General features: G+C 37.8%; 1 protein-coding gene and 1 pseudogene across 1 annotated transcript; one reads left to right on the top strand and one right to left on the bottom strand.

Annotated features, from left to right (window-relative positions):
• The first annotated feature begins 944 nt into the window (after nucleotides 1–944).
• On the top strand, nucleotides 945–5286 carry slc38a11 (solute carrier family 38 member 11). Its single transcript, XM_031743114.2, has 12 exons — nucleotides 945–1064; nucleotides 1180–1300; nucleotides 1738–1812; nucleotides 1934–2068; nucleotides 2220–2285; nucleotides 2382–2488; nucleotides 2569–2648; nucleotides 2814–2884; nucleotides 3661–3822; nucleotides 3914–4026; nucleotides 4295–4426; nucleotides 4515–5286. The coding sequence occupies exons 1-12, from the start codon at nucleotides 1053–1055 to the stop codon at nucleotides 4752–4754; spliced, it is 1314 nt and encodes a 437-aa protein (XP_031598974.1). The 5' UTR covers nucleotides 945–1052; the 3' UTR covers nucleotides 4755–5286.
• Nucleotides 5287–11950: 6664 nt separating this feature from the next.
• The window catches only part of LOC116322903, a 37221-nt pseudogene continuing 27110 nt past the window's right edge, over nucleotides 11951–22061 (bottom strand).

Here is a 22061-nt window from a genome sequence, read left to right as displayed (position 1 = left end):
CGTGTAACTGTCCAGAATAAGATTCTGGAGTTCAGTCAGAAAGTAAAAACTTAAGCCACAGTAACAGATCTGATTGTGTTCTACAACTCTCTTTGTGCCCAAGAGGCGTGATGTCATTGGTGGCAGGTTTGTTCTGTCCGAAATGCTGCAATCACTGAAAAAAACACACAAAAAAAGCTGTTTATATCGCTTCATGGTAGCACAGCAGCAGACTATATATGCACCATCCTCGTTTTCCTTGTAAGAAATTATTGTATAAAGTTGGGTGGATGAGTGTGAGTCAGGAGTTTTAAGAGTCAGTAAGTCAGTCTGATACCCTCTGGTGGATACATATTAGTACGGGGTGTTTCTAATGGCTTTTGAATTGTGGCTAAAACGTGGACCCACACAAAACAAAGTAGAAATAAATGTAAGTTTTAATACATAAAATTGAGCCAAAAAAAATAAATAAATACAAAGCTTGAAAATAAGTAAATAAATAAATACATAGGGGTGCCAGTTATCGTTACGAGCGCATTTTCCTTTATGTCTGATTCTGTTGTGGTAGCCGCAGTATCCTTTGGGCGGAAAAGGTAGCATATAAAAGAAATAAAGCGCCTGATCTCATATTTACGACCCACAATGTGAGACAAACACGTACTGTAGTGTATATCTGTTTGTTCTCAATAACGGGGGCTTTAACAGAGCCTTTAAACCTTTAATAAATCCTTTAATTCGCAATTTCCCTGCATGCGTCCAAACATATTTCGGCACAAGTGTCAAAGTACAAACTACTCCTCCCCTAAGAATTTAATTAGTGAAGGTTTGGCTCATTGACAAAATTAATATATCTGAATCCCCCCTATTCTGCATCACTGCATTTCCTACGCTTAATTTGCACCGTATTCCAGCGACCAACCCATGGCGCTGTTGAGTTATTTTCGTTTTTGCTTAGAATCGAGTAACTGAAACAGAGAGGCGTTTTTACAAACTTCACCCACAAATATGTGAGAGTTAACCGCTAAACAGACAGAAGCCAGAATGAGACGAATGAGAACAACAGGTGCTCAAAAATGGCTCAGCAGGTAAGTCTAAAACGATGCTTGCAGGATTTTAATAACAGACTAAAGTCTTTCTTATTAACTGATTTTCTCTTCTTCTTCTTTTTCTTCTTTGTCTTCATTTAAAAATTAATTTCAGTTAAACTCTGAAGAAGGGACCACATTAATTCCTCTACAAAAAGATGCCAGAAAGTCGAGAAGTTCAATGATATCTGCGTCTTTTAATTTTATCAATTCTATTATAGGATCTGGAATAATAGGTAAATATTTACTTGAGATGCCTTTAGCTTTTATCACACTGCCTTAAACAAAAGTTAACTAAATTATGTGCAAACAATTACTTGGATGATAACCTGTGAAAGACTTCAAACTGTTATTTCTGTAAAAATATTGTTGAATAATCAATTAGTTTTGCTCATTTCAGTGTAACAAGGAGAAGCTTTCATACTGTTCAAGCCCCACAGCTGTATCATATGACTAGCGCCTGTTACCCTCTTTCATAAATTTAACTCTTTGTTATGCTTACACCATTAAAAATGAGTTATAAAAAGACTGAAATGCGTTTGTTAAGAACCAGTGCAGATGTTGTGCTGCTTCTGTACTCTGCAGTTTTTGCTTTCTGGAGACGTTTAATTTAAATTGTACACATTATCAGCTGCAGCAGTATATTTTCCTATTTATTTATTTATTTAACCAGGTTTACCATACGCATTGAACCAGGCAGGGCTTCCCTTTGGCCTTCTTCTTTTGATAGTTGTTGGATTCATCACAGGTAAGTCTACTAAAGATGTATTTTATTTTTTATCTTTATGGGGAAAAAAACAAATAAAACATGAGTCAAAACAAAAGCAACAAATACAAATAACATATTTTTACTTTGTCTTTCATGGAAGATTACTCAATCATTCTACTTATAAAAGGAGGAAACCTGTCAGGGACAAACAGTTATCAGTCACTTGTACACAGCACATTTGGTTTCCCTGGATTTGTAATTTTATCTGGACTGCAGTTTCTTTATCCTTTCATTGGTAAGTTCAGTATTAAATCATGCCCTTTAGCATGTTCTGTCTAATGCTCTGAAAAGTATTTGTTTAGTGCAGTATTCCTGTTACTGTTCATCTATTGACTTTTGGTTAACAAAAATGAATTGGAATAATAAAATGAACTTTTCTCCTTCAGCGATGATCAGCTACAACATCACAATCGGTGACACACTGACCAAAGTCTTTCAAAGAATACCTGGAGGTATAGTGAAACATGATCAAATCTCTGCCTATAAATAAGAAAACGTGCAACAAATAAACACTGACATTTATTGTATTCACATTTATTGTGTTACAGTTGGCCCAGATCACATACTCGCGGAGCGTCACTTTGTGATCATACTATCAACTGTTGTTTTCACGCTCCCCCTCTCACTTTATCGAAACATAGAGCGACTTGGGAAGGTAAGTTTGCTTTTTCTATAGCATCCAGCGCATTGTGGTGATTTTAAAGCAGCTTATAAAATATTCACATGTGTTACCAGGTGTCCTTCCTGTCAATGGTGCTGACAGTTATCATCCTCATCATTGTAATCATCAGAGCAGCTACCTTTGGACCCCAAATGTATGGATGAATACTCTGTAGTTTGCTAATCCACGTAGATTTTTGCTTAATTGCACTTGTGTGTGAAACATGGGGTTCTTTTTAAAATCACCTATTTATCAATTTTACAGACAAACTCATGTATGTTTGTTCTTTGATGACTGAATATATAAATGTACCCTTTAGCCTCCCCACAGATGATGCATGGGCATTTGCAAAGTGGAATGCGATTCAGGCAGTAGGTGTAATGTCTTTTGGTGAGTTTGTGTGCATTGAGCTTCTACTGATATTGTACATCTCTAGAACACTTTTAGTAGTACTGTATGTTACCACTAGACAAGAAAAGAAAATAGTATAATAAAAGCACAGCATGCATGCCAGCCTTATGACATCAGGAATTTCGTGAAAGAGTATGTCATTTGCTTAACACCAACATGAGTTTGATTGGTGGTTGAGACTTTTTTCAGGAAGTGTTGGAGACCAAACAAGTTAAGGCTTATAGATAATGGACTAATTCTGAGTCCAGAAACATGATGGCTTATTGCTGGCTATCTTCTTGCAACCTTTTTTTTTCTTTTGTAAAATTGTTGGTCATTAGATCATTATATGGCAATAACACTAAGTGATCCTCATGTATTTCCATGTTTTCCTGATCAAAAGGGACCAAAATGTATTAATTAAGCCATTACTGTTTATTCATCAGTATCCAACTGCTAAGGCTCAGAATTTCAAAATCCATCATAGCCCGGACCTGCAACACAGCTTTACTGTAAGGAGATCAAGCCTATTATTTTGACACACTCAGCCACAAAAGAAAAAAATATGCTGTTACCAGAAAGCTGCATTCTTGTCAGCCTCCTCTGATGGTTTTTGTTAATATGCTGGAAAGCTAGGACAAGTAAAACTGTAACATAAATAATACACTCAGTTTACCATTAATACCACATGTGGGAAACACCTCAAACTGTTCTTCAACGTGTTTCTTTTTTTTTGTCAGCTGAACTTCAATATTCTGCTCTGTTTTTGTCCTTAGCCTTCATATGCCACCACAACAGCTTTCTTATCTATGGCTCACTGGAGCAGCCCACTCTTGCTAACTGGTCTCAAGTCACTCACATCTCCGTAGGCTCAGCACTAATAATCAGTGCTGGATTTGCCGTTGCTGGCTATACAACTTTCACTGGCTACACACAAGGTACCATGTAGTACATAATGTATAGCAGGTGTCTGTGCAATTTAAATGCCACAAAACCATGTTTAATTATATCGGAATTTATGCTTTTTAGGCGACATATTTGAGAACTACTGTAGAAATGATAACCTGGCAACGTTTGGTCGCTTCTGTTTTGGCATCAGTATAATAACGACATTCCCACTGGAGTGCTTTGTGACACGAGAAGTAAGTAATACTATTTGACAGACCAATCAGAAAAAAATAACTGTTAAATGATTACATATGTGGGGAAGTGATATTCTAAGGGTTTTAGCCACTTTGCACAAAAATGCTCCAGCAAGACTTCTCAAATAGAAAAAATACAGCAACGTCTTTTAAATACTTCAGCAGCTTCCTGAGTATAAATTGTTTTAGTTTTTAAAAATCTTTTAACAGCTGTAGAAAATGCATATATATTTAAATATATTCATTTTCTCACAAATGTATTTTTCAGGTGGTATCTAATGTCATTTGCAGCCGAGATCTTTCAAAAACTGAACATGCAGCCATAACCATGCTCATAGTTGCAGTCTGCACATCAATATCTTTGGCCTATGACTGTCTAGGAGTTGTTTTGGAACTGAATGTAAGTCTGCACTGACATAAAATTATTTATTTAGGTATGCTAATTCATTCTTCTCTTTATCTTACTGATATTATCTTCTTCCATCCAGGGTGCTCTGAGTGCTACACCTCTGATCTTCATCATCCCATCTGCCTGCTTCCTTAAGCTTTCCTCTGGCCGCTGGTTCGATGGTGAAAACTTGATACCCGCGGTGTTAATAATAATCGGCTTGTTCATCATGATCACTGGTTTGATCATGACTGGCATCTACCCACAAGGCTGTTCACATGGAGTGGAGATGTTCTACTGTGCAGATGCCAATGCCTCTAGCACTGTACCACCTGTATGAAAATAATGTGTCAAATATTTAGATGTCTTAAAAAAAAAACAACGTTTTTGTTTACACATGTATACGGACACACTTTCCTCAATTCTGTTATATGTTTATTGGCTGTTAGGTTATTGGTGCTTTGCCTTATATTTCAGACTGTAGGGTGGAAGAGGAAGGACTCTCCATTAACATGAATTTACATTTTAGTGCAAAATCAGGTTATATAGTTTTTTCAAACTTTTGTCAAAAAAAGAAAAAAAAAACTTTAAGGGAGAATTTTTAATGGTGGCCACAACCTAGGTGGCCGACTGTTGTTCTTGGGAATACTCATGGATGAGTGTGATATTAAGGTATTCAAATACTTTCAGTTTTACTTTATTCTAATAAATTAATTTAAGTTATTATTATTATTATTATTATTATTATTATCATCATTGTTTTAGACTTTACAGACTTTTCTTGGTACTTGTGTTTATTATATACATGGAAGGGAAATAGTTGGCTTTCGCATATTCCCGCATGATGTCGCTGTAGACAAATAAAGCGTTTATTAAAAGGAAGTAAAAAACAACAAGGCTTCTTGTGTCTTTTGACGGACTACGCTTTATTTCATTAAATGGACACAGTCGCTTGTGGATTTTATTAATGGGTGGTTGAGCTAAGTTGTTACTTTACGTGGTAATGTCAAGTCGTAAGTTTACTAGAAAGCGCAAATGAGAGAAACGCCCCGTTTTTGCGCTTGAGTGTTGCGATGCAGCGTCAGAGATGTACACAGAAAAGTTGGTAGAGTTGTGCACTGTGTCAATAGACACACATATATGACTGCATGTTGTTCATAGGGAGGGAGGGGGGAGGATAAACTACTCTAGGGTGGTCCGCAGAAAAAAGACTGGACTGCAAAACGGGGTTATGGATCATTTATCGAGACAGTAGGACTCCACAACTAAGCTTAACTTTTTTTTTTAAATACTGATGGTGATGGAAGTTTGAAGCTGCTTAGAAAAGCAGCAAGGCATGATCAGAAAACCGTTTAATTTCAATTTTTAATTTTGATTAAAAGAAAGGAGGAACTGCATGCAAATGATAATCCTATGACCTCGTGTGGTTTTCGCCCGTATTAAAATATTTGCCCGATTGCATCACTTGAAAGAAGCAGGTTTGGCTGCCAGTCTCATCCGCAGAGCTCTGGTCTGAGGTATGCAGAGCAGTCATTTGGATTGCCAGCTGTAATAACTGTTGATCTCAGAATTCAGACTTTTTTCTCAGAGAAAAGAAAAAAAAGACGTGCCCACTTTTTTTTTCCAGTGGCCCTGAACCTCTTCCATAGTACATCTCAGCTGAATCACAGTTGGAAATGTTTCAACCTTTGAACTCTTTTCATTTCCAAAGTTTTACTGATAATTTGCCTTGACCATATGTCGAGCTCATGGGAACAGTTTTGAAGGTAAAACATTCTACCTCCTCTGTCTCTGTGATGAGCCTGGTGGTATTTCTTGTTGTTGTTGTTTTTTGCAAATGGTGCATGCATTGAGTTTGTTGGTTTGATATTCTGTAATACAAATGTTGTTTTGTTCTGTCCAAATTGCAGTTAAAGATGCTGTGAATGCATTACAGGACAAAATTTCATATCAGCTTTTGGTTTATAGCCTTTGAGATGATGTCAGCTGCTTGTATTCCAGTGGTTGGAATCATAAAAATTAGCTTTTTATAGTTGGTCTTTATTTTCTTGGCATTCAGAGGCCGTCTCATGAGATTTTCAGATTGAAATTAGAGTTGAGATGGAGAATTTGAGCATATGACAGTTTCCAATTCAGTCTTCCACAATAGCTGTACAAAGTTTCAAGTCCTGACCTGCACGCTATGATTTCCCCATTTGTTAAAACAGCATTCAGGCACATACACCAAATACACCAAAACAAAACACAGCTCTCTCAGTCTGAATTTTATTCATATTCCATAAGTATTGTGTCATCTCAAAGCACAGCCACACTTCTTGAAAATAGAGAGTAGCAGACTACCTATATCTTTCTGTGGTTTGAGTATTATTTGGAAAAATAAATTACATTACTTTATAACCTGCTGGGGTGTGGATGAAGACATGTTTCTTTTTTCTGGCTTTTTATATTTGGGGTGACTTAAGCCACTGCCTCTCACTTTTTCAAACTCAGTCATACGTGAAGATTTATGTGACTTTCAAAACTATGTGTCATTTGTTATCCAAATCCTAACCATGCCAGAGTGATCAGGCTGACTGTTTTCAAGCACAGTTGTTGCTAACACATACACGTATATTATTTAACAATAGGTATCATTTCTTTCGTGCTTCAGTCTTCTATAGGGCAATTAAATTACCTTTTTTTTTTTTTTTTTTTAAAAAAGCACAACAAAAAAGAAGCATTTCTTACTGTAACCATCACTATTGTGTCATTGAATGAAACTGCTAACTGTCCAAACTGTGCTCAAAAGGCAAAATTTGGGGTATGATTTAGCAATATCCACCAAGCAGATGCAATACAGAGCATTAAGGCCTACTGATAATGAGCTAGGGTGTGTTTTAATACTGGGCTGGATGTTTTGAGACTGAAGAAGCTAAACCAGACAAAATGGTTATTCAGTTCAACTAAAATCAGTTTTATTCATATAGTGCCATATCAAAACAGTTGCTTCAAGGCCTTTTATTTTGCAGGTTAAACCCTATAGAGAGAAAACCGAAAAATTAAACAACCCCCTTTGAGCAACCACTTGGCAACAGTGGGACAGAATAAAATAATAATAATAATAATGATAATAATTAAAAGAAAGAAGCCTCCTGCAGGACCAGACTCAGGGAGGGGCATTCATCTGCTGCCACTGGTTGTGGGTGAGGGTAGGAAGACAGGTAAAGACATACTGTGGAATAGAGCCAGAGATTAACATTAACTAGCAATTAAATACACAGTGGTGTTTTTAGCGCATAGTGAGTGAAAGAGAAACAGTCAGTGCATCATGGGAAGCCCCCAGGAGCCTAAGCCTATTGCAGCGTAACTAAGGGAGGATTCAGGGTCATCTGATCCAGCCCTAACTATATGCTTTGTCAAAAAGGAAAGTTTTAAGCCTAATCTTAAAAGTAGAGCTAGTGTCTGTCTTCCAAATCCAAAGTGTGAGCTGGTTCCACAGAAGAGGTGTCTGAAAGCTAAGGGCTCTGCATCCTACTCAAGACGTTTTATATCATGAGAAAGATTTTGAATTCAATTCTTTAACAGGAAACCAATGAAGAGAAGCCAGTATAGGAGAAATATGCTCTCTCTTTCTAGTCCCTGTCAGTACTCTAGCTGTAGCATTTTTGATCAACTGAAGGCTTTTCAGGGAGTTTTTACGACATCCTTATAATAATGTTACTGGAGGCCACCGTAATGTCATCCAAAGTAAACATCTGGTTAAGCAACATATTTCCAAGATTACTAGAGCCAAGAAAAATAACCTCAGTTTTATCTGAATTTAGAAACAGAAAATTAGAGGTCATCCAGGTCTTTAGGTCTTCAAGATCTCTTTAATATGTTTTTAAGACATTTTTGCAGTTTAACTAACTTGTGTGTCTTCTGGCTTTATGGACAGAAAAAGTTGGGTTTCATTTGCATGCATAATGTAAATAGAATTGGTCCTAGCATGGAACCCTGTGGAACTCCATAATTAACGTTAGTGTGTGAAAAGGACTCCCTATTTACACAAACAAATAGGGATTAGAGATCATATCTATTAGATAGATATGATTCAAACCACTGCAGCACAGTTCCTTTAATCTAGAGCATGCTCTAATTGTTTAAATTGATCTAGTTTAAATTGGTTTTTTGCTTATTTTTGGTTTGGTTTTTTTGGTGGTCTGGGAGCAGAGGGATAACAGGAGGAGAAAAGCTGAAGAGAGGCATCTCTGCTTCATCCAGGAAACAGAAGAATGACTTGTCTTTGTTACCAGACTGATTCCAATGCAATAGCTGCAAGTACCAGTGAAACTTCTCAGTAAATATTCATTTATGGTCTTTCAAATTTTTCTTTTTGTCCTTAAACACCTCATGGTTGTCTATTTATACAACACTGAAGTTCAAACTAGCCTGTTTAAATTTACAGTAGTGCGTGGATCCTGCCTGTATACTGGCTATAGCGCTTCTTTGTGTCTGTTATAGAACAGTTGGAGCACTCCCACTCTCAGCCTGTGTAACATTAAAAATGAACTTGTATGAATTAGGCCTTTGTGCATTCTTAATAGAAACTTTTCCAAGTTTCCATCAACATTCAGACATTTTATGTAACAAAAAAATGGACTGCCTCGATTTATGTGACCTTCATTATCAGTCTTGTTTTGTGAGATACAGAAAATTCGACCAAATCACAACAAGCATGAGTTTAGTTTAATAAGCTGCTTACACAGTTTTTTTTTGCCAGTGACAGACTTAAACTGGTACCAGGATAACAAAAAGCAGGTATAAAATGGGTAATATGAAGTTGCATACCTTGTCAAATTTCTCTAAAGTGCACTATTACTATGCATACCATATGTTTGTCATGTACCCATGCGTACTCCTATTGAAGCACTGGTTCCTGTGTTTAATTTTGTCTAATGTCAGACTACTAGAGTGAACTAATATTGTAGTAAAGCTTATCATCTTCTAACATACATCGTACCAACTTACTGAACCACAGCATGACATAAACAAGCATGTAAACAGTTTTAGTGAGGGCATTCACACTGACACTGACCAGAAAGTTGACATTTTTTGTGGCTCTTCTAGCTGTAGTGAATGCTTTTGTAAAAACTGCAGTTAAACATACACATTTACTTCATATTGTATGGAGCCTTTAAGGGTAAAATGTATACATGTTTAACAATAGTTTAAATTTTAGATAGCTAGAACACAGGAATGTCAACAATTTGAAAAATGATTGAACAATTTGCAACGTATTTTTCTAGAGTTTCTGCTCTGACACTGATAATCAAAGATAATCAAGAAGCTTGAGTTTGTTTGGACTACAAGGAAAGTTTCTGTAACGTATAAAAAACAGCCTCCCAATGACATTTTTGCATCTGATGGACTGGGACAAATCCTGGAGCACACTCTGGCATCCATAATCATTGATACTGTGCCATTAGTTTTCTTTTAAAGCAGATTTTTGGTGGAAAGCCTATACCTGAAGTTAGAACCATTTTGAAAGAGTAAAAAAAAAGAAAAATAAATATAGAAAGAAAATTAACCAAATCATGATTTTTTTCAGTAATAGCATATAACCTTTTTTCCCTGCTTGCGTAATATAACAGTCAGTAGTATAACAACAATTGGAGATAATTATTTAGAATTTCAGGAGCAGAATCACACCTCAAATACGCCCTTTCTGATTCTTTGGCTATATATGATCCTCCTGTACTACAAGCTGTTTATTCTCATTTTTGTTTGATATGTGGAGCACCTTCATATCCCACTTCACCTTGTATCATCCCAGCCCAAAATAACTCACAGCTCATAAGCTGCACATCTGGTCGCACCTACTTAGCTCCAGCCGCTCCTCCAAAAATTCAAACCCACACAATCTTTTGCGAGCATTCAATTGCCACCTGGCATAGATATCAAGGGTAGACTCGTCATTCAACTAGGAGACTGCACAGTTTGCAATTATTTCAATGACTTCACAAGTTCTATGTCTGTGCCGCTACCTGGACTCCTGCTCATTCTACAGACACCGTCATTTCTGCCCAGCATGCCCACACAACCCCACTGACCCTCAACGTCATCTGGTTCCAGATTTCTCTGCCCATGGGGAAACCCAGTGGCATTCATTTCCTCCTCCAAAAGCATTTTCTTGCTCCTCTCGTAAACAAATAGCTACTCCCCCCTTTTAGGACACCTGAACTCTACCCTGTGCATAACTCCTCAAGGCCTCCCTTCATTTCTCACTTTCATCATGTAAATCCTCCCTTCTTGACACAATCATTCTGGATAGCTTGTCCAAGCTGAAATTTGGTTCTGGCAATATCTGCTAGCCATCTCAATTGGCATCGTTTTCTTATATGATTATCAGCTTTCCCACTTGACAACATTTAACTCTACCCCTTCTCCTAGTTCTTTGGGTTATCATAGATGTTATCATGGGGTTGTCATGGAAGATGGTCCTCCTCTAATTGTTCTTCCAAATTCAACCAGTGTTTACAAAACTGCTTATTGTCACCTTGATTATTTTACAAAATCTACCCAGTAGTCATCAGTGCCTAACGCAAAATGAAGTAAACTACCCAGCCAGGTAATCCCGATTTCATATTCTATTTCAAGATAGACTCACCCCTAAGCCCTTACTAGCCTTTGGTCCATTACTTTCAGCTTCAAGTTCTCTCATCATCAGGAATCCTTCTGATTTCTTCTCCAGTTATTCTTTCTGCATTTCTGCCATTAGATCCACTTCAGTCAGTGAAATCACAGATCACCGGTTTGAGGTCATAAGGTCAATCTACCAATCATGTATTTGCAACCATCTTTGACATTTGCAACACACATTTTCATCACTGCTTCCTGGGGGATGCCTTCTTTGGGGATCTGCCTAGCCCAGGAGCTGCAGCCAGTCTCTTCTGGGGCCTTTCCCAAGCACCAGCCTCAATTTATTTCCACTAGAAATGCTGTCATATCTAAATGAGGATGCTGTCCCAGCTAGTGAATTGGAGATAATTTATCGGAATTTTGAAGCGGGGACAAACACTCCCCTTCTAGTTCTCTGTATACGACTATATACAACTGCCACCATTCCTCTCTGAAGCCTTCCCCAAAACCTCAGCCTTAATTGTTGCTCTGCCATCTGTCATTATCTATCCGGAATGATGTCAGACCTAAATCAGGATCCATTTAGGTTAGTCAGGTCACAGCTAGTGAATTAAAGACACCAGGTAGCAAAATTAGCTGCAATTCAAGTTAAAGGATTAACTTATATGCGTTTCATAACACTTTAAGTAATGTTGCCCATCCTTAGCAGACATAATGGATCCTTGCTCCTTAATCCTTCCAAGTGAGTCATACTATAGCCGAAATGACACTTGTCTATTTTAGAAACTCTCCTCCAAAATAAAAAAAAACACAGTCAGTTTGAAATAGCAGATATCCATATTAAAAAAGAGACTCCAGTGGATATCATGATCACTGTGAAAGGTTGTAAACATTTTGCATTCACTACAGTGTCTTTGGTGTAGCACAGATTTCCTTTTATATATCTTGTTCTTTGACAGCTTTGTTCACAACTTCCTTTTCACTTTTGTCTTTTTCATATTTGTTTTTTCCCATTTGTTGTCACACTATGACATGAAGGCTGAGAGGCCGCAGAAAGTGTCAGTTTGTTTTTATCGGCACTAGAAGTTTTTCTTACAGTTTGTCTGTGTTATCCTTTTCCATGTAAATGAGCTTTTCATCCTTTTGATTGTTAATACTTGATGTCTCATGGAGTCTTGTGTCTTTTCTTAGACTTTTCCGTACATACTTCCGGAATGCTCTCTGGATGACAACAACTGAAACAGCCTCCTGTCTGCGCCGGATGGTGGTACTGATGGGTTCGTACGACACCTTTGAAAGATTCGAAGCCATGAAGCGCTCTTCCATTTGCTCCTTTAGAATGTCCATTTCTCCACCCTCACCTAGAACACGCTTTGTGAATGCAAACAGGATGTCTAGGCAGTGAATGCGGTCACCACTCACGATGGGTAAGTCCATAGAGATCAGATCAAACTTATTAGGCTTGGCTATGCGCAATGGTGGTTCCAATGCATCTGCAAATTCTGAAAGATTTTTATACTCAATGAACTGTGTTGCATGAGGATCAAACCTTTCCCAGACCTCATAAAACATTTCAAAATCATCCTCACTCAGTGGGTCAGCGCTCTCTTCAGTAGCTACACCAAAGTTTTCCAGGATGACTGCAATGTACATATTCACCACAATAAGGAAAGAGATAATGATGTAGCTCACAAAGAAGGTAATTCCCAGTGTAGGATTTCCACAGTTTCCTTTAAAAGTACTACCAGGATTCTCCATCTCAGGGTCACAGTCATCTCCATTTTTGTTGAGAATGGGATGTAGTTGGGCATCCCATCCAGCTGAGGTGGTGATTTGGAACAGACAGATCATGCTGTTTGCAAAAGTCTCAAAATTGAAAAGATCATCAATACCTTTTTCCTTCTTGACATATGCAAAGTTTGACATGCCAATGATGGCATAGATGAACATCACCAAGAAGAGCAAGAGACCAATGTTGAACAAGGCAGGAAGTGACATCATCAAGGCAAACAAGAGTGTGCGGATTCTTTTGGCGCTTTTGATAAGGCGGAGGATGCGGCCAATCCGTGCCAGTCGGATGACTCTGAACAAGGTTGGTGAAAGAAAGTATTTTTCTATTATCTCAGTAAGAAACAAACCTAAAGAAAGAAATGAAAGGATTAAACACTGGATGACAGTTTACTGCAATATTAAAACTTGTCAGAGATAAACTGTAAATAGATGTGAGTCATACCGATGATTGACAGAATAACAACAATGAAATCAAATATATTCCAGCCATTCATGAAAAAGTAGTGCCGGAGCGAGACCATCTTCAATAAGCACTCTCCAGTGAAGATGCCAACGAATACCACATTTATTATGTGGAGAACCTTTTTCTTGTACTCTGATTGTTCATCAGTTTCCAGCATCATAGCGATCATATTAAGCGATATTAGAACCATAATCACAATATCAAAAGATTGCTTGGTTGTAAAATCAAAAATATATCCTAGAATCTTGTTCTGAAACAGATAGACATGGGTAAAATAAACAAGAATACATTTTAGAAGAAAAACAATAAGATTTTTAATTCATATTGAATGCAGTCAAAGTTTGAGTCACATACTGATGGTCTAGGGATCGGTTTTTGTGGTTTCTTTGACGCCAGTTTTTTCATGGCATTGTAGTATTTCTTTTGTTCTTCAGTCATAAAGATGTCTTGACCTCCTAAGTAAAGAAAACATGATAGGCACGTTAAATCACTTAAATCAAAAAAGAGAAAATACCAATTCTTTTTTTTACAAAAAGGTTTGATACTTATCTTTTTCCTTTGCTGATTGAAGTTGTCAATAACAACACCAGTGAAAAGATTGAGTGTGAAAAAGGCTCCAAATATGATGAAAACAACAAAATAACAGTACATATATAGGTTGACCTCATACTGTGGTTGTTCTTCTGGCTACAATGATAACAAAAAAACAAGATATTGAAACAGAGACCAAGCGGATGTGTGCCTTAAGTAATTTAATTCTACAGGAAACTCTGCCTTGGTGGTATTTGCTTACTTAGCACTGTGTGTACAGTGCGTAAAATATTCTGTCTTCCTAGTCCCTGTCAGTATCTGTTAAAAAAACTCGAGCTGCAGCATTTTGGATCAACTAGAGCCTTTTCAGGGAGTTTTTAGAACATTCTGATGATAATGAATTACAGTGGTGCATCCTAAAAGTAATGAATGCATAAACTAGTTTTTGATGTCTCTAATTTTTAGAGATATTGCGCAAATGAAAGAAAGCAGTCCTACATATTTGTTTAATATGTGCATTACCTGGCCAAAAATGACTTCAAGATTCCTCACAATGTTATTGGAGGCCACCGTAATGCCATCCAGAGTTAACATTTGGTTAGACACCATATTTCTAAGATTATTAGGGCTGGTAGAATAACCTGTTTTATCTGAATTTAGAAGCAGGAAATTTCAGTAGAGGACATCCAGATCTTTAAGATAAAGCTAGCTCTTGCTCATGTTAGACCACCCTTCACTTCAAAAAATATATTTTACATTGTTACAAATTTTTCATCAGAAATGTGTCACCGCCTCAGCAAAAGAAAGTGTAATATGATTTTAATAAAACATTGACATTTTACAGGAGTTAAAGCATTTATATGGTGAGATAGTTCAAAAAAATCACCACCTTGGTTTGAGAATCAACAGCGGCATACATGATTTCCATCCAACCCTTAAATGTAGCCTATAGAAAAAAATACAGCAAGTGACAACGGTAGAAAAACATGTTCTTCTATTACAAAATTTGCAACAAAATACTGTTTTACTTACTACTTGCAACAGTGCAAGGTAACCCATGCCAACATTATCAAAGTTGACCTTAAGATTCATCACTCGAGCGCTTTCATTTTGCATTCGCCGACAGTCTGTCATATTTTTCACTTTTGACACCAGGAAATTTTTATTTGTGGTTGTGTTGACACAATAGTAGAACTTTCCCGCAAATAAGTTGACCCCCATGATGCTGAAGATCAGCCAGAAGATGAGGCATACCAGCAGCACATTGAAGATGGAGGGAATGGCTGCCATTAGGGAATTGACAACCACCTGCACACCAATACACAAATCACATAACATAACATATCTGTACAGCAGACAGAGATCACAGAATTGTAAACTGTAACTCGATAAGGGAGATTTGTGATAACTTATCTTCATATGATAAGAACCACAAAGTGCTTCACAATAATATAAAACAGATGTACATAAAAAACACAATCAATCCCACAGCACAACTCTAGTCGAAAGCCAGTCTAAATAACTGAGCTTTTAGCTGCTGTTTGAAAGAATAAATAAAATCAAGGCAACTTTAAGATGGAGGCAAAGCAATCCACAACCTGGGGGCTGGTGCTCTAAAAGATCAATCTCCTCTGGTCTTAAAACTACCAACAGCCTTTGATGATCTCAGGCTGCAAGGGAGAGCATGGGGTTCTATAAGATCCGAGATGTAGGCAGGATTGACTGAGAGCTTTAAAAGTCAGTACTAAAATTTTGTAGTGAATTCTAAAATGTACTGGAAGCCAGTGTAATGGGAATAAAACGGGTGTAATGTGCTCTCTATTTTTGTGTCTTTGTTAAGAGCTATGCAGCAGAATTCTGGACTGATTGGAGACGGTTAGGATTCTTTTTGCTCAAACAAAGACAAAAGGCTGTTACAATAATCTAAGCGAGATGAAATAAAAGCACGAATCAGTATTTCCAATTCAGACAACAATGTTCGCATTTTGTAGATAATCCTTAGTTGAAAAAGGCAGTTCCTAATTAGCTGTTGAGAGTGTTGCTGTAGGGACATGGCAGAATCAAAAATAACATTGAGGTACCTGAGACTCGGCTGAACAGAGGAGCCAAGAGAACCAAGATGCTGCTTGATTACAGATATTTGGCTGTCGGGAGCAATAATTACCGTTTCTGACTTCTCTGAGTGCAGCCGCAAGTAGTTGTCACCAAGCCATTGTTCAATGGAAGCTAAACATTTTATCAAAAAGAACAACTTTTGGACTTTCATTGGCTTAAAAGAGCAGCAGAGCTGAATATCATCAGTCTAGAAGTGATAAGACACATCAGGGAACTGCCTAATTATAAGTCCTAGAGGTAACATGCACTGGAGAAAAAGAATAGGTCCCAGAACTGAACCCTGCGGTACTCCACGCGTCAGGTTTGACATAAACTGATTTGCACAAAAGCTAAAAGATCTATTGGAAAGGTATGACTGAAACCACTCAGAGCCACAATTTTAGCTTAGAGATAAGCCTGTAATTCTTAAGCTGTGTTAGATTTGAACTGCTGTTTTTTTTAATATTGGTTCAACAACAGCATACTTACAGAACCTAGGCACCACACTGTTAAAAGAGAGGCGTTGCATATCTCTACAATAGAGGGGCCAATGGCAGAGAGAACATTTTGAAAACAGCCGAGCAGGTAGAATGTCATTTGGACAAGTGGTGATTTTCATTTTATCCAGCAGAAGTGAAAGATCATGTATGGTCATTGAGTTAAACACCGACAGTGAATGAGGGGGAGGTGGACCAGAGACACAAACAGATGGTATTGAGATTTCTCTTGTTTGATGAGATTAGCTGAGAAAAAATTCAGAAATTGATGACCTTACATCCATTGCTGGAATTCATAAGAGAAAAAATAGAGAAAATGTTTTGAAAAAGAGAAAATATCCAGTGAGCCGAATCTCTGGGTAAAGATGCCTTTTTGATGCTAAAGGTCAGAGAATGACCAGACTGGTTTAAGTTTACAGGTTACCAATAGTAACTCAAACGACCAGTTTTTGTGACCAAGGTGAACAGAAGAGCAACTCTTAACACACAACACATCCAACCTTGAAACAGATGGGGTATAGAAGCTGAAGATTACATCAGATGCCACTACTTCAGTTAAACAAAGAAAACTGAGCAAGAATTCAAATTGGTTTACCAAAATTAGACTAAAGAAGACTGGAAAAAAGCTGCCGGGTTGAGTCTTGATTTTTGTTGTGACATTTGGATGATAGGACAAAAAGTTGAAAGCCTAGATTCATTCTTCCTTATACCAGTAGTTCAGTCTGGTGGTCGTAGTGCAAGGGTGTGGGGGATATTTTCTCGACAGACTTTAGGCTTCTCATTACCGATTAATCGAGCCATCCATTTAAGTATTGCCTAAATGCCGCAGCCTACTTGAGTATTATAAGCAACCATCACCATTCCTTATGACCACACTGTATTCATCTTCTTGTGGCTGCTTCCAACAAGATAATGTCCCACAAACCTCAAATAATCTCAGACTGATCTACACAGTCACCATATCTAAATCCAACAGAGCAAGTTTTGGATGTGTTTGAACCATAGATTTGTACTCTGGATACGCAGCTAATAAATCTGCAGCATCCGCGTGATTTTATCATGTCAGTATGGACCCAAAGTCTCAGAGGAATGTTTCCAGAACCTTGTTTAATCTATGACAAAGTGAATAAAGGCAGTTCTGAAGGCTAAAGGAGGCCCACACAGAACTAGCAAGGTGTACCCAATGAAGTGGAAAAGAAGAGATTTAGGTTGTAGTCTAGTTTACTGAATTAGTGGTAGATATTTCAACATGACTCTGAATGGATAGGTGGTTCCAACAGCTCTTACCCTTATGCCCTCAAAGCGTGACAGGGCTCTTAGTGGCCTTAGAGCTCGTAGGGTTCTCAAAGACTTCATGGGACCGAAATTATTAGCATTTAATGCGTTGGCGATCAGATCGGCAAGTGAGATCTAGAAAACATACAATTACAAATACGTTATAAGCGGCAAAGATATATTAAACTGTGTGTTTCTGTGTAAGCAGCATTTCAATGTACATTAGCAATTAGGAAGTCCAACCAGCACCAGGCGTTTGAGAAATATTTAGCAAATCCATATGCCATCCACTTCAGTAACATCTCCAGAATAAAGATGCAAGTGAAAATTTTGTCTGCAAACTCCAAAACTGTTTTAATAGTCTTCCTCTGCTCATTGTAGATATCTTCAAATGCCTAAATGTGAGGAAAAAGACAGGTAAGTGTAAATACAAATGGAAAGTGTATTAATGCCAAACATGCACATAATGAAATTTCCATTAAAAATATCAATAGTACTTTGCAGACAATATCTCAGGATTTGTTCCAAAACAGACGTGAGAACAGATCACTGAAAGAGACTGATTCAGTAATATTAAATGAAAAACTTTTTAAACATGAGCAGTTAAGAACTGCCTGATTAGATGCCAGATGTTTTTATGTAAATACTTACAAGAGCCCCACTGCTAAGCAGGATCATGAAGATGATAAAGCTCTCAAACCAGTTGTGCTCCACTATCTGATAACAGGTTTTTCGTAGTGTCCACCATATTTTACCCCAGCCCACATCTACATTTACTTGACAACAATGGAACGTCTGCACACAGGCTGAAAAGAGACAATGGTTAGATGGTGTTTTAGTCATGGAAAATGCAGATTCAAATTAAAACTAAAGTTATAGCAGGTGTTAGTTTCACCAGCAGAGAAACAAGCATTAGGATCTATATCATCTTCTAATTCAAAGTCTGCAGAAATTCCTCTCTTTCCAGCTGGTACATCATCCACTGTGCTTGCATCTGAGCAGCTGAACTGTCCATCATCAATGATAATCTGTGGATGAAATCAAAAGTGTACATGAAAATCTTGGATGAGCTGATATAACAAAGCCAGTGACTAAGACTAGTTTCACAAAGAAATTGTGAAAACTACTAAAATGACAGATTGTTCTGTCATTTTAGTAGTAATTTTAAATAGTTGTACAAAAAACACCTGAGGCACTGCCTGCATTTTTAGGTAATTATTTGTATATGACTTTGCTATTTTCAAAATTTGTGAATAACTTTTTAAAATTTACAATTTATATTTGCATTTCAAGTTATGAAAATGATTTGATAAACATGTTTGTGGTTTTTACAGTAAAAATACCTTTTTCCTAATTGGATTTTATGTTTTTTGGTTGATTTTGAATCAAGTGTGTTCGATACATGTCATTGCCATGACTATAGATTTTAGGCTGATCCCTTCACCTTTACTAATGAAATACCTAACTTACGCCAACAACAGTGTTCTCTTACACTATGTGGTTGCATTGCATGTCATAAATATTCAACTTTTGTAAGGCTTGGTTTAAAACAAAAATAAGGCATCTTTAGAGATTTTTGAGACCAAGAATATCCTTACCGCAGGGCATCCCACTACATCTGATGAAGCACTGTTGAAGTCCTCAGTATTGGGTTCTTTCATAGCCATAGAGATGGTGACAGTCACACTAGGGTTGTTGATGAAAGATGTTATGGAATCATTTCTTTTGGTGCTGACTATGTATTTGTCCCCAGTTTTTTCTACGCCGATCACCTCCCCATTGCCATGGTTGAGGATACTGTTCGGCCCTAAAGGTTTGTGGAGTTCATCCAGAGATTTTTCCTCATCCTTCTTTTGTTTCTTCTCTCTAAGGCAGGCACTGCTGCAGCTAGTGCTGAAGGAAATGCTTTCGTATATACGTGTAATGGCAATTTGCAAATTGTTTGTCTCTTTGTCATCTTTTGCCCATGCTAGATTGTCAGCACTGAATGAACTCAGCAGCAGGGCCAAGAAGAGGTTCAGGACCTGCCAGGTAATGACATGGACAGGTAAAATTTATATTGAAACTATTATAAACTGATTACAACAAAACACATATTACTGTAAAACTGCACTATGTACAATTACTTAAATAAGAATTACATTTTTAATCAGTTTATTGAGTTTAAATTAATGAATTGAAAGACCATTGAAAGTTTTACCACAAGGTTTCCCATAATCAGGATCGTCATGTAGAAAGCGATGCACATGTGTTCATTAACCACTGTCATACAGTCCCACATGGTTTCTATCCACTCTCCACAAAGCACACGGAAAACAATGAGGAATGAATGGAAGAAGTCAATCATGTGCCATCGAGGAAGAGTGTCGTCATCAGAAATTTTATGCACATTCTCCTTGTATTTTTTTCCAAATAGCTGCATGCCCACCACAGCAAAGATGAAGACGATAATGGCCAAGACCAGCGTCAAGTTGCCCAAAGCCCCCACTGAATTACCAATTATTTTGATCAATTTATTTAGAGTGGGCCAGGATTTAGCCAACTTGAATACTCTAAGCTGTAAACAAAAACAAAAAAAGTCATTTCCTAACTAAAAAAAACACCAGAACATACAGGCCATGATGTATAGTGGCAAGAAGAAGCATGTGAGTCCTTTGGAACTATGTTTAAAAAGTTGGGGAACAACCTTTACCCCAACAATTGCAGTTTCATGGTCCCTCTGTCCTTACGTTTTCGTCTGTCTCTCCCTCTTATGCTTTCTACCTCTCCTCTTCTCCATCCCTGTTTGTGTGTGTATTGGTATCTTGGTTTTTGTGTAGTGGAGGGACTCAGCTCAGGTTCCTGCCTTCTGGACATCCGCTGGTAATCTATCTTTGATGAACTCGATGGAGTCACTACTCAAAGGAGTGGCTCAGTGGCAGAATCAGAGAAACTGTATTCATCCCACAGCGAAATTGAGTTGTGATAAACAATTAACATAGCTGGGCTCCTACCTTTGTGATTGTGCTACTTGCCTTTATATGGAAAAGCTTTTCTATCATTTCTGCAGAATCTGTGTGCAGATTCTGTTAGAGAGAAGCTTGCTGGAAACAGGTGACCTGTTTAGTGTTCTTGAGAAGCTTTGTATCTGTGTGGATTCCTGGGTCATATTTTTTTTTTAAACTTTACCAGTGCTTTCAACACCATCAGGCCACTATTTCTGGGTGGACTCTCTAAAGGCGGTGTCACTGAGGTAAATGTTGTCCAAGATAAAGGAAATACTGGATAATACCTCCCACCCTCTCCATGTCCTGCTTGCCACTCACAGGAGCACGTTCAGTAATGCTGGGCATACACTGTGTGATTTTTGGCCCATTTTGAGCCAATTTTTCAGTCGTGCGACCGTTTTGGTGATCGGCCCGAGTTTCGGCTTCATCGTGTGTCGTGCATTGTGTAGTATACATGATGTAACGAGAAGTGATTAACACCCCACGACCAGATCCCGATCATCAATCGTTTGGTCGTAAGAAAATCAAACCTGTTTGAAATCCTGTCGGCTGTCTTGAGGTGTTCAACGCAGCCTCTCACACTGCACACGCGCAAACACAGAAATGAAAGTGAAAAGACGGAGCAGCACGGCAGTGCAGCATGTGATCTGGACACAAGCAATGAAAGCACAACTTGTAGAACTTTGGCAAGCTCATCTAAACCTTTTCGATGTGGCCTCACAAAATTAGTTGGATGAGTGAAAGACAGAGAGGGAGAGAGAGAGAGAGAGCGAGTGACAGATTTTGTGTTATAACCTTCATGTTAGGGACGCACAGTGTGAGCACTCAGGTCGCACCAGAGTATTGGGCCGTATAGTGTGAGACCCTGCATCGTGACCTACGAACTTTTAACCCCTGTGAGTCAATCGTACAGTTTGAGCAGGAGCTGAATAACGTGACTGAAAAAAATCGCACAGTGTATTCCTAGCTTGAGAGATTTAGATTGCCCAAATGCACCACAGAACGCCATAGCCACAGGCAGAAATAATTTTAATCAAGTACACGCTGCAATAGTTGAACAGACTCAATATCACATCCTCAACAAAGAAAATTACAAAGTCAATATGATTAGAAGGGCACCTCAATCTCAACTATATATATTTAATTTTAGGTAATATACTGGGATATTTATAATTAGAGGTATTTGTATTAAAATCTATTTTGTTATATTTTGCAACTTTGTAATACATTGTATTATTTAATTTTGTTTGGTTACTTCTCTTAGTGTCTTGGATCAATTGTGACCACATAAGAGAAGTAATGGGATTAGTAGAGTATTATCGTTCTGAATTTGACCGCCATGAGATTACAAATTCATTACACCCAGTTGCAATAATTTTGTTCGTGTCTCCAACGACTATTTTTCCGTA

This window comes from Oreochromis aureus, linkage group 16 (assembly GCF_013358895.1).
Source record: "Oreochromis aureus strain Israel breed Guangdong linkage group 16, ZZ_aureus, whole genome shotgun sequence".
NCBI lineage: Eukaryota > Metazoa > Chordata > Actinopteri > Cichliformes > Cichlidae > Oreochromis > Oreochromis aureus.
This window is presented reverse-complemented; position numbering and strand designations above follow the sequence as displayed.

Coding starts and splice junctions, on each gene's coding strand:
- slc38a11 (XM_031743114.2), top strand. Junction 1,301..1,737: donor TATAGGATCTGGAATAATAG/GTAAATATTTAC, acceptor TTATTTAACCAG/GTTTACCATACGCATTGAAC. Junction 3,823..3,913: donor TTTCACTGGCTACACACAAG/GTACCATGTAGT, acceptor TATGCTTTTTAG/GCGACATATTTGAGAACTAC.